Here is a 13,976-nt window from a genome sequence, read left to right as displayed (position 1 = left end):
AAAATAAAAATTCACTTATATGGAGAACAATGTAATTTTTTCTTGGAAACGGTTAACTTTAGAAAAAAATGTTATAGGACTTTTTTGTTCTAAATTGTGTATTATATCCATACCTTAAAGGAACACACTATTTTCGGGGGCACCCAGTATAGTATACTTCAGCGTCCCTTGCATGCATGAAATAGTATTGTACAAACGATAAAATTTATTGATTTAGTAATATGACATTTCCAGGTTGCCAAAGAATTCCAAGAAAGGGCTAACTTTGCTATCAGCTCAAACGATGAATTCCAACATGAATTAAATGAATTTGGATTGGACTATGTGAAAGGAGACAAACCAGTTGTTGGTGCTAGAGATGCTAAAAACCAAAAATTCGTCCTCAAAGAATTCTCGTAAGTATTGTTTTGTCTGTTAAGTGGTTATTTGGATTTCTGGTTGTGAAAACAAAGTTTTCTGTTTATTTTACAGCCTCGAAGCCTTCGAAGTGTTCGTAAGCGATGTTCTAGATGGTGCTCTCGAGCCATACCTTAAATCTGAGCCAATTCCAGAAGACGCAGACGCACCATTGAAAACTTTAGTTGCCAAGAACTTCGATCAAGTGATTGATAACTCAAAAGATGCTTTGATTGAATTCTATGCTCCTTGGTGTGGACACTGTAAAAAACTTGCACCCATTTATGAAGAGCTAGCCGAAAAGGTAAGACTTCCTACTTATTTCACATTAATCTCGCCTACATAAGAAAATGTATGATTTTTGTTGTTTTTCTCATTTATTTTTTTATAGTCTTGTCGTTGGTACATAAGGATGGATCATCACCCTGTAGTCCAGGGCGGATCTGTTTTGAGATGGACGTTGAGAGTTGACTCTATTTTTTTTTGCAGAAATTGCTTGGAATTAACCCATATAATAATAATTGAGTTATCCTCCCACTCAAAAAGGCCCGGAACATTGTTTAAAAAGTTTAAATAATCAAAATGTCAAAAAATGAAGGAAAAATTTGATTTTTTTCTTCGTTTTTTGATTATAACTTTAAAAGTATTAATTTCCGAGAAAAGTTGCACTAAAATAAAAGTTGCGTAATTAAATTTCCTACCATATAAGATTCGTTAAAATTTTTTAAAATTGTTACCCTTGTTGCAAAATAGCAATAATTGCGAAAAAAATATAAAAAACAAGTATTCGCATTTTACGTTTTTCAACCATTTCTGCTACACTGAGGACCTTCACATTTCACCCAGAAAAATTTTATGATATAAAACAATACTGTAAATTTAGTTAAGATCGGTTTAATAGATTTTGCAAAATAAATTTTGCAATCCAGCTTTCGCAAAAATAATTCATTTTTTCAAAATGTTGCAGGACTGAAAATAAATCAGATAGCAAGTTAAAATTTTTTTTACAAATAGAATACTGTGCCTCTCATTTGCAATTTGCAAAATTAAAATCGGTTAACTACCACGACGTCAGGAATTTTTTTTAAATAAACATTGATTTTTGGTGCTACGCACGATTCACACAAACTGATTTCCACCAAAATTTTTTCCAATCTTTATCTAATATATTATTTTCTTACTCTATATTTTGTTGTATGTTCATATTTTAATTCCACAAAAATCAAACTATTTTGATTATTGTTTGTGAGAAATTGTTTAAAACAATTGCATATGTTTAAAAATAATACATTTTTATTTTCTAAGTTAAATTATATGAACAAAGAAAGTTTTTGCTAAAAAAGTGTTATTTCAAAGACAGAGTATGTGTTTTTATTTTGCAATAAACAAATTTATCTATTTATTTCGTAATGCACTAAAAATTCAAATTTATCAATCATTATCAAAGGTCATTGTAATGTCCAATCAGAGCGAACGTATCCGCTGTCCTGCGCGTAGCACCAAAAATTAATGTTTATTTAAAAAAATTCCTGACGCCGTGGTAGTTAACTGATTTTAATTTTGCGAATTGCAAATAAAAGGTACAGCATTCTTTTATATGTAAAAAAAAATTAACTTGCTGTCTGCTTTATTTTCAGTGCTGCAACATTTTGAAAAAATGAATTTTTTTGCAAATGCTGGATTGCAAAATCTATTAAACCGATCTTAATGAAATTTACAGTATTGTTTTATCATATCATAAAGTTTTTCTGGGTGAAATATGAAGGTCCTAAGTGTAGCATAAATGGTTGAAAAACGTAAAATACGAATACTTGTTTTTTTATGGTTTTTTCGAAATGATTGCTATTTTGCAACAAGGGTGAAAATTTTTAAAATTTTTAACCAATGCTATATTGTAGGAAATTTAATTATGCAACTTTTATGTCGGTGCAACTTTTCTCGAAAATGAATACTTTTAAAGTTATAATCAAAAAACCAAGAAAAAAATCGAATTTTTCCTTCATTTTTTGACATTTTGATTATTTAAACAATGTTCCGGACCTTTTTGAGTGGGAGGATACCTCAAATATTATTATAGTGAGTTATTTTCAAGCAATTTCTGCAAAAAATTTGATTCACCTCTCAACATCCAAATGTATTAATATTTTTACAAATGCGCCCTGGTCTACTGTTCTAGTTATGAGATCACAGAAAAGAAGTTTTAGTATAAGTATAGGATTTCCATGTTTTGTCCCTAATCATTATTTCGACAAAACGCGTTCAGAATTGGTCGGCAGCTATAGGAGGTTTTAAGCTAGAATATATAGGTACTATTTATCGGCGTATAGATAGTCTCGAAGCTGTTCAATTCCTAGTTTTCATTCTATTTGGTTGTTCCAATCATCTTCTCTTAGGTCTTTTCTCTTCCAGCTCCCTTGAGAAATCCAATCCAAAGTTTCTCTTGTCAACCTGTCAGTGTCCATTTTTTTAAACTGCCCATACCGGCCATACCAGATTAGTTGATATCTTTTTATATCCTCAAAATGTTGGAACCTTCTATCCCCATTATTCTTTTTTAGTTCCTCTTCCAGACCTGGCTTTTTCTCTTCAGAAAAAATTGTTTTTTCTATTAAATCTTCTTAACGGAAGATTGTAATAGTGTAAAATTACATTTTTGATATTTTTGTTTAATAGGTAGTCATTTGACAGAATGTCCATTGTAATGGACATTTGGACTGTAATGACTATAATAAGAATTTAGCAAAATAGTCATATACAATATTTTTATTAAATATTTATATCAAGCAAATGTTAATTAAATTGAATGAACATTTTTAAAACAATTTTTGTTCTTTATAAAACATTAATGTACATTACATTTTTCACAAAAAACATGAGTTTTCCCTTTACACCCAACATTTTTGCATCTGAATGCTTCCTTTTTTGTTATCGTAATCTGGTAGATGATCTATTTTATTTATGCGTATTTCCTTCAATAGTCTAATTTCAACTCTGGGTCTTTTGTAGTGTGGGGATAATTCTCCGTTGATATTTTGGCTTTCCCACTTCAATTAGATTGATCTCTGAGTAATTTTCAATTTGAGACAGCACATTATCAGCTAATTGTTCTAATTCATCATCATCATATGAAAAGAACATTAAAATTGCTTGGTCTTTTGGATTATCCAGATTTTTTTTTATTAATGGCTTTGACAGAGCCAATTAGCCAGATTATCCAGATTAAAACCTGAAACAAAAATATCAATATAGATCTGTAGTCCATTGCAATGGACATCATATTTTAATGTCTGTTATCAACCAAAAACAACAATAAATTATCTACATCGAAAAAGTAGTATATAAACTGATATGTCTTCTATTGTATAAAATAATATTTGGTTACATATAATAAATTTACAATGTGAAGAAACATAATATTTACTTACGCTTTCTGAGATACATATCCTGAATTCTTCGTCATGCCATGTCAATATGATTCAAAACTGAATCATACTTCTAAACTGATAATTGTTATGTCTATTAGTAGTAACTGAGATATGCAAAATAAAAAATATTAGTTGTCAGCAATTTACAGGAGTTTAATTTTGTTGTATGGCTCATAGGTTAGCCATTGTCCATAGTCCATTGCAATGGACACCGGGTCTGAAAGGGTTACTTATTTTCAGGGCACAAAATATCCATGATATTTATATAAATATCAAAATATCGGATATATTATGATATATCCAAAATGTGATATTAAATTGACCAAAATAAGACTCTAAATGTAGAATGTAACAGTACAAAAGATATATTTTAACTTAAATGAAAAATACAAAAAAATTTTGTCAAAAATATAAACGTACGTATGGTAGTATGTTACACAAACATAAAACAAAATGATACGAGTATCCAAGTAACAACTAAATTAACTAAAAATATTGAAAACATTAACTTAAACATATAGGTATTTCTATTTTTCCAAAATAACTTAAAATTCTGAACATTTAAAAAACAAAATCAAAATTTAGAAAATTATTATTATTAGTTACAACCCCTAACTTTATTTTTTTTTAAATAGCACCCTGTAAGTTAGGGATGAATATTTAGGGGATAATTTTTTTCCTACACCATATTAAAGTGTATTACAAGTGTAATAGATCATTTCTTGTCCCATTCGAAAATCTCTATTCGTTTAAGAAATATAGCCTGGATAAATTAGTCTGGGACACATAATAATTAACAAAACTAAACTGATATTTTCTTGATTATTTACGAACCGATTTTATTTTCAAAAAATGTGTTGAATAGACGATAGAAGACCAGATCCAAAACTATAAAAAATATACAGGGTGCTATTAAAAATATTAAAGTTAGGGGTTGTAACTAAGGGATAAATATTTAGGAGATGATTTTTTTGTACTCCACATTAAAGTGTATTACAAGTAGAATATATCACTTTTTCTCCCATTCGAAAATCTCTATTCGTTTAAGAGATATAGCGTGGCTAAATTAGTCTGGGACACCCTGGATATCATATAAATATCATGATATACAGAGTCGGTATTTTCTTATCGATGGTATGCGCTTTTAATAAGAGCAACAAAGAGACATGCATTTATTATACATTTAAAACGGGTTAGAAGATATTGGGCGGCCGAAGTAGGAAGGGTCACCAAAACATTTCGCGTTGTAGGTATGGCTTTGTCAGACAGCGTTGCCGAATTTGGAAATTATCAAAAGAAAATATTAAAGTAGAAAAAATAATATAGTTAACTTTTTGTAAACAGATATAATAAACAAATTATTTAAAAATAACAAAATATTGTTTTCACCCATTTTAAAAAAATGTGAAAACGTTGAATTATAATTCAACGTTTATTTTTTTACTTATATTTTTCTTTTAAATAATTTGTTTAGTAGATGTACTTATTTGTTCACAAAAAATAATATAGGTACAGTAATGAGTGCGCTATTAAGAACCGGCAAAATAACGCAAAAGATGGAAAGCATAATACGTTGTGAAATAAAAAGAGATGAAACTAATAGAGATGTAAAATTATCGATAGGAACCTATAAATTTACATAACATTACATAGTTTCGCACCTTTAGACATATCTGAGGAGTATAACAAATCTAACCGTGACAGGAGAATTTTATAAAATTCTAAATGTTTTCTGTCACAGACGTCTAAAGTAGGGAAACTATGTACCTGATGTAATGCAAACTTATAGGTTCCTATCGATAATTTTACACATCTACTAGTTTAATCTCTTTTTATTTCACAACGTATTAAGTTTTCCATCTTTTGCGTTATTTTGCTGGTTATTAGCGCGCTCATCACTATATTATTTTTTTTTCTACTTTGATGGATAATTACGCATGTCTGTCTCTCTCAGAGACTTTGTCATTAGATAAGACAGGACAAATGAGCTGTCAAATGAAAGCTCATTACCCAACGATCTTATTAAGGTGAGAAATTTGACCTTGCACTTAAAGTTTTAGAGTTGAGACTTGAAGTAATATTTTAAAGTCGCCCAATAAATATTATAAACGACTTATTATTGGACGCGCTTTAGCAAGACGAAAACCATTATATTTTTCCGGCTTTGTGCAAGTCTGTCCGTCCGTCTGTCTATCGAATATAACTCCTACTTTATTAAAACACTCAACTCCGGTAGCGAGATAATATAGCAGGAGACCTGAAAGCTACGAGCATGGAGAACTGGACAGAGATTGTCTAAGACAGAGAAGAGTGAAGGCATGCTGTCGAGTGGGCTAAAACCCACGAATGGTTGTAACGCCACGTAGTAAGTATGAGGCGTCGAATTAAGGATGGTATTAAAGCTGAGAAATTGGACTTCACCCTTCCGGTTGCAGAGTTGAAACTGGAAGTAGTGTTTTAAAGCCTCCGAAATAGTACAAGCGACATATTCGATGCGCTTTAGCAATACGAAGACAAGGTATCAAATTAGATCTTATAACCCAAAGATGGTATCAGTTGCAACCGGAAGTACTGTTTTAAAATCACCGAAATAGTACAATACATTTGTTTTCGTCTTGCTAAAGCGTGTTAAATAATACATTGCTTGTATTAATTCGGCGTCATTAAAACCGTACTCCCGGTTGTAACTCTATAAACAGAAGTCCGAGGTCAAATTTCTTACTTCTAATGCCATCTTTGGGTTATAAGCTCTCATTCGACACATCATTTGTCATTCTATTTTTTTGTCGGACGGACCGACTTGAATAATACCGGAAACATCTTGCTACGGCGCGTCGAATAATATGTCGCTTGTACTATTTCGGCGACTTTAAAATAGTACTTCCAATTTTAACGCTCAAACCGGAAGTGCGATCAAGTTTCTCACTTTAACTTAAGAGGTTAAGAGCTTTCACTCTTACACCTCATTTGTTCTTCTGTCTGATCTTATGACGGAAAAGTTGTGTTTAAAAAGTCTCTGGGACAGAAAAACTTACATAATTAAAGTAGAAAACATATTATATTAATTTTTGTTAACAAATAGTGTAGGTACTAACCAAATTATTTAAAAGAAAAAACTAATAAAAAAATAAACGTTGAAATATTTATAATTCAACGTTTTCACATTTTTTAAAATTGGCGAAAACAATATTTTTTTACTTAAGTTTTTTTCTTTTAAATAATTTGTTTATTATATCTGTTTACAAAAAGTTAAATATATTATTTTTTCTATTTTAATATTTTCTTTTGATAATTTCCAACTTTGGCAACACTGTCTGACAAAGCCATTACCTACGACCCGAAATTTTTTGGTGACCCTTCCTAGTTCCGCCACGTTCGGCCGTCCCACATCTTCTAACCCGTTTTAAATGTATAATAAATACATGTCTCTTTGTTGCTCTTATTAAAGGCGCATGCCATCGATAAGAAAATACCGACTCTGTATATCCTCGCGCCCTGCTTATTTTGTTATTCTATTGCTTTGTGGTATATGTGCCGACGCGCAGGTCCATCTCGATTGTCATTGTCCAGTTTAAAATCCCTATAATATATTACTCTTCATCATCATCATCAGTGGCATCACAACTCGTTATGAGCTAAAACCTTCTTCAGATCAATTCTCTATTCATCTCTGTCTCTGGCAACTCTTCTCCATGCTCTAATTTCAATAGATTTTAAATCATCCTCTAAGTTGTCTTGATACCTAAGTTTCGGTCTTTCTCTTCAGTCAAAAATTTGCCAGGCTGTTGCACTTTTCTCTCACCTGATTACATGTCTTATCCATCTAGAACGTGCTACCTTAATGAATTTTACAACGTCAGGTTCACCCAAACTGTATGCAACTCGAAAGTTGCAACACCTGCGTTACAAACCCTGCTCTTTTATTCCTTGATAAATTCTTCTTAGGATTTTTCGCTTAAAACGTTTAAGAAGTTTTTGAAACTTCTGTGTAAGTGACCACGTTATTGCTCCAAATGTTAGCACTGGTCTTATTAGTGTTTTATAGAGGGTCACTTTAATTTTCCTGTGCAGTTTTGAGACCATCTGCCTTCTCAAGCCATAGCACTAGTAACACTTATTGCACTATTCTTTTAATTTCTTCGCTAACGTTATCTTTAGTTAACAGAGAGCCTAAGTATATGAAGGTATCCACAATCCACGTCTTCTATCTGAAAGCCGCACTGATATCCTCCTACTATTCGTTCGGCTAGGGAAGCATTCTTTTGTACACTACGTTGGACAGATTACTCTCATTGATTAGAAAATTTGTTTGTTCTCCCCTTTTCCAATTTTTATTCATTTTTCAATCATAACAATAAATTTTATTGAAATTTACACCTCAATATTTGTATTCTCCACATACGATGATTTCTTCTTGTTAATTTATTTGAATGTTTTTTGTTCTTCAGTGATTTAATAAATACGAAGAAACTATGATCTGTATTTATTATGGATCATAACACATATTTGATAACTCAAATTTGAACCCGTGATAGGAGTAGTAGCTACTTACTGTCACTTGCTGTTGCGTTTAGTAAATTTCAATTTCCGACTTATCATCGACTTACTTCGTATGCTTTAAATGATGACGCACAGGTAAAAAAACCTGGACTCAACTGTATGCCGTCATAAGACTCAAATATTTTCCTGCGCAATGGAAGGTAGCACAAATAATACTAATCTCTAAACCTGGTAAACCTCAACACGAAAAAACTTCATACCGACCAATAAGTCTACTGCCTGTCATGTCGAAAATTATGGGAAAATTACTAGCTAAGAGACTAATGAAAATCATTGCAGAAAAAGAACTTTTACCGATACATCAATTTGGATTTAGAGTCAAACATTCAACAATTGAACAGATCCATCGACTGCTAGAATTAATCCAAGACTCTTTTGGAAGTAAGCAATATTGCTCAACTGCATTCATCGATGTCAGTCAAGCTTTTGACAAGGTGTGGCATCAGGGACTACTATATAAACTAAATGACCTACACCAGAACATGTATGACATACGTTACTCATACCCAAAAGAAAGATATTTCCAGATAAAATATGAAGACGAGATAACCGGTCTACATCTCATAAAGGCAAGCTTTCCTCAAGGTAGCGTTCTTGGGTCGATCTTGTATCTACTATTTACCTCCGATTTGCCTACGGACAATAAAGTACATACAGCCACATTTGCAGACGATACCGCAATAATGGCGGTACATTCAGATCCCGTTGTTGCAGCAGAACAACTCCAAGAAAACTTAAATAAAGTCCAGAAATGGACTAAGAAATGGAAGATGAACCAATGATTAATGAATCCAAATCAAGCCACACAGTTTTCACTAAATGCCATGGCGATTCTCTTCAAATATCACTCAACAATGCTCCCTTTCCAACGGTAGATACTATAAAGTACTTAGGCCTACATATGGACAAGAGACCCACTTGGAGAACTCATATTACATGGAAAAAAGAAAACATGTTGACACCATATATAGAAAATACTATTGGTTGCTCGGAAGAAAATCCAAGTTGTCGTTGAGAAATAAATTACTAGCGTACAATGCCATACTCAAGCCAATTTGGACGTACGAAATACAGTTGTGGGGCATTGCTTCAAAATCCAATCTAGCAATCATGGACCGATTTCCAAACAAGGTGTTACGAGCAATAACTGATGCGCCGTGGTTTGTAAGCAACAAAGATATCCTACAAGACCTTCAAGTGCCAACTGTGAGTTGGCACTCAGTGATAGTGTCACACAGTGATAAATATTTACATTGACTAGAAAACCACCCAAATGTGTTAGCGCTAAATTTATTGGACAATAGTCGCTAAATTTATTGGACAATAGTCAACAAATTAGACGCCTTAAGCAAAAATTACCATTCTTAAGTTAAGAAACACTAATTGTTAACGTAATTGTAATATTCATGTAGAGTAAATATTTATTGAAATATTTTTCTTCTCGCCATTGTAAATTTCAACAAATGTGTTTATGGTCTGTTTTTTTGACTGACTGCACAGTAAACCAACAATAAAAAAACTGTATTTGCCGAAATCTCACTACCTATTTCTTCCTTTTCAGTTATTTGATTTTACTGTTTTATACTAGTGCTTTAAATTACATGTTTAAAATTAGTTATTTATTTAATGTTGCTTTGTTTTATTTTAGCTCAAAGACGAAGATGTAGTCATCGCTAAGATGGATGCTACAGCCAATGATGTTCCATCAAACTTCGAAGTACGAGGTTTCCCAACAATCTTCTGGGTTCCCAAAAATTCCAAAGACTCTCCTGTCACCTACGAGGTAAGTGCATTTCTTATGCAATTAATAAATAAAATAAGAAAATCTACGGTTTCGTTTTGATTTAAATCTGTCTCCCTCCATCCCCCGACAGTACTATTTCTAGGTCTACCTGTTGTCAAGGAGGCTCTGATGAAGACAAATTTACACCATCACGACCATAGTTTCTCGATATAAATTAAAACAGTTTATATCGCAGTATGGTTAGAACGTCCTCTAACGGGGAATAAGTGAAATGAATTTCGACTCGATTCAAGTTCTCTGTTTAACCCAGGTATGACAATATCAAAAGGCACCGTTAGGAAAACATTCCAATTTTCGGTTCAGAGAACCCGTATGAATCGAGTCTGTGTACTCTCAATACCTAATACAGAGTATGGCATTAGTAAAATATTACATAAATTAATACATAGTTAGTGAAAGACGCTTAAGATTCAATTCTGCTTCAGAGACCGCCACCATCTGTTTACGTACGTTACCTTCTCGTGGATTCGTCAGAACGTGCTCGTGGTGTGCTCTGAATCAAAACCAAATCCAACTGTCTAGTAAGCAAATTAATATGAAATAATTTGATAGTGGACGCCATAGCGACATCTATTAGAAAAAACTAGTAATCTAAAGAATAGAAGAACTAAAGACTTCTTAAGTTGGAAAACAAAATTCTGATAACAACCTGAATCCGAGCCTTTTACAATTTACAAGGCATATGAGACGATAAATGAATAGCTATGGGGAATAGAATGAAATACAATAAACAGAGAAATTACCACCTTAAAAATGGGACATTTTTGATGTCTCGTACTTCCTAAACCTGTTGTCCAATTTTAGTGATTTTTTTAGTATATTATAGCTTTATTCTTCAAGACTATCGATGTAATAATATTATTGCTAAACAAGTAAGTATCATTGTATACCGGGTGTAACAATGATAGTGTGTTTTTTCCTCAAAGTTTGGAACACCCTGTGGAATATTCTAGCGTATGTAAAATATTGAAATTAAAACTTAACTGTATTTTTAGGCTTTCTTAACATTTTCCTTTTTGATTCGTTCGCTTATGTGGGATAATAACAAAGTTAGGTACTTTAACAACTAACCATATTATTCATCAATATAGGGTATTTCTAAATAAACGCGACAAATTTTAAGGGGTAATTTGCATGAACAAATAATGGCCGTTTGCTTAATAAACATATGTCCACAAATGCTTCGTTTCCGAGATACGGGATGTTGATTTTTTTCTTACGAAGTGACGATTTATTTATTGCACTAAAAGTGGTTGAGATATGCAAATGAAATTTAGTAGGTTTAATGAGGTAGTTTATTGCGCATTTTTTGACATACAACGTAGAATTTTATATTCACCATTATCTAAAATGTTTATACCCGTATGCACGCCAATGGTGAATATAAAATTCTTAATTGTATGTCAAAAATTGAGCAATAACTACCTCTTAAAACCTACCAAATTTCATTTGCATATCTCAACCGCTTTTAGAGCAATAAATAAATCGTCAGTTTGTAAGAAAAAATTCAACATACCGTATCCCGGACACGAAGCATTTGTGGACATAATATGTGTATTAAGCGAAAGGTCATTATTTTGTAATTGCCCCTTAAGGAGGGGGTATGGTTTGAAATATTTAATTTTTTTTATTATTTCAAATAAAAGTGCATACTTCCAAGAATACTCTCTGAAAATTTCAAAATAATCTGAGTAAAATTACCAGAGATACAGGGTGTTGAATATCCCTACCTTCGACTCGCTTTGCCGCGACTTCGCGCCAGCACGCTTGAGCGTAGTGAGAAACGTTCAACAACTGTTCGCCTTCTCTTTTGTAGATTATTCCTCGATTCAAAAAACATATTCCAATGTGCATCACTTTACGATTTGGCAGACAAATAAGAAGATGAAGATGCAGTTGTCAAAACTTTAAACGCATTTTTCTCAAAACTGCTTTTTCAAATGCGGTGGACATTGTAACTGAAAAACTACTAGGCCGATCTACCTGATATTTTGCACAGATTTTCTTTAGCCATTTCATGAGGTAACAACGTCGAGATATTTTTCTTTTTTTGCTTATTTTTTGTTCAACAATAATAAATCTGTTGATTTTCACAAAATTTTTACCAAAAATTTAATTTTTTTGATTTCTTGATACCAAAAATTCAAAAATCATTAAAAATAAAAAAACTCGACGTTGTGACCTCGTGAAACTCATAAGCTAATAAAATCTTTCTGAATTTTTTGTTTCGTATGATCGAGTGTCGAGTTCTGATGTCCTCCGCAAAATCCATTTTTTTGTGAGCTGCCTGTCAAAATTTGTCACCAATGGATTATTTTTCAATATTTTGGATTGAATTTTTTTCTAACATATTCTTTGAATTGTACTTAATATGCTTATTTAATTTAAAAATAAAATAATTCTACCATAGCTTCGAAAAAAATTCACAAAAATTTGCTTGATATGTTGATTTCAAACCATACCCCCTCCTTAAACTTTGTCGCATTTATTTAGAAACACCCTGTATTGATAACATGGTTAGTTGTAAAAGTACCTAACTTTTTTATTATCCAACATAAGCAAATGAAACAAAAATCAAAATGTTAAGAAAGGCTAAGGCTACAGTTGAGTTTTAATTTCAATATTTTATATACGCTACAATATTCCACACGGTGGAGGAAAACACACTATCATTGTTACATCCGGTATACAATGACACTTACCTCTTTAGCAATAATATTATTACATTGATATTCTTGAAAAATATTGCTGTAATATACTAAAAAAATCACTCAAATCGGACAACAGTTTTAGGAAATACGAGACATCAATATTTCCCGTTTTTAAGGTGGTGCGTTAATTTTGATGCTTAGTGTATGATACTAGTGGAGTGTTCGTCGTTGTTTCGTTTGTGTATGTCGTTTTGTATAGAATGTTAAATTTATTTTTAATAATCTAAAACATCCCTAAGAAAAAGTTAATTTTTAGTTACAGTTCGTAAAAGTGAAGTACCGTAGTATTGTTTTTTGTAGTTATTGTAGAAAAATTATTGGAATTTATCTTTATTAATGGAAGAAAAATTTTCGAGCATGTTTGCTAATGTGTTATTTCTTATTATGTTTTTTGAAGAAAAATTATATATGTATTTGCAAATGTATGTAAGCGGCCTTGATATGGTTTAGAACCAGATTACATAACGGTCGCCAACAAATTATGCTGGCGAATCGCCTCCTAGCGAAGCCATTAAAAAAACAGAAGAAGAAGAAGATGATACTAGTGACGTCATCCATCTGCGCGTGATGATGTAATCTATGATTTTTTAAATAAAAATAGGGGTCGTGTAATAGCTCATTTGAAAGGTTATTCAATTCTCTATTGAGTAATATCAACAATAACGTAATTATTTATACAGTGTGTTAAAAAAAATATTTTAAATTAAATTAATTGACACAAAAGAAGAATGTATGTAATTTATTTAATTTAAAATACCTTTTACTGCTGTCAGAAAATACAATAAATGTTTGTTTGACAAATAAACATTGCTTTTCGCCTAAATTAAATGTTCAAATTGCCACCCACCTGTCTCTTGGCCGTTTGAACGTTTAATTTAAGCGAAAAGCAATGTATATTTGTCGTATAAATATTTTTTCTGTTTTCTGACAGCAGTAAAATGTATTTCGATTTAAATAAATTATATGCATTTTTCTTTTGTTTGAATTAACTTAATTCAAAAATATTTTTTTTGGTCACCCTGTATAAAAAATTATGGTAATTTTTATATTATTAAAAAAAAGAATTAAATTACCTTTTTA

The 13,976-nt window shown here is 31.6% G+C and overlaps 1 protein-coding gene across 1 annotated transcript in view; it reads left to right on the top strand.

Moving 5' to 3' along the window:
* Window positions 1-13,976, top strand: part of LOC126893167 (protein disulfide-isomerase A3) — a 48,743-nt gene that overhangs the window by 26,771 nt on the left and 7,996 nt on the right. Inside the window, exons 6-8 of the mRNA XM_050663119.1 lie at window positions 235-395; window positions 472-700; window positions 10,030-10,164. Of these exons, the coding sequence (XP_050519076.1) occupies window positions 235-395; window positions 472-700; window positions 10,030-10,164 (525 nt within the window). The remainder of the gene's footprint in view (window positions 1-234; window positions 396-471; window positions 701-10,029; window positions 10,165-13,976) is intronic.

The sequence above is a fragment of the Diabrotica virgifera genome, chromosome 10 (genome assembly GCF_917563875.1).
Source record: "Diabrotica virgifera virgifera chromosome 10, PGI_DIABVI_V3a".
Taxonomy (NCBI): Eukaryota; Metazoa; Arthropoda; class Insecta; order Coleoptera; family Chrysomelidae; genus Diabrotica; species Diabrotica virgifera.
This window is presented reverse-complemented; position numbering and strand designations above follow the sequence as displayed.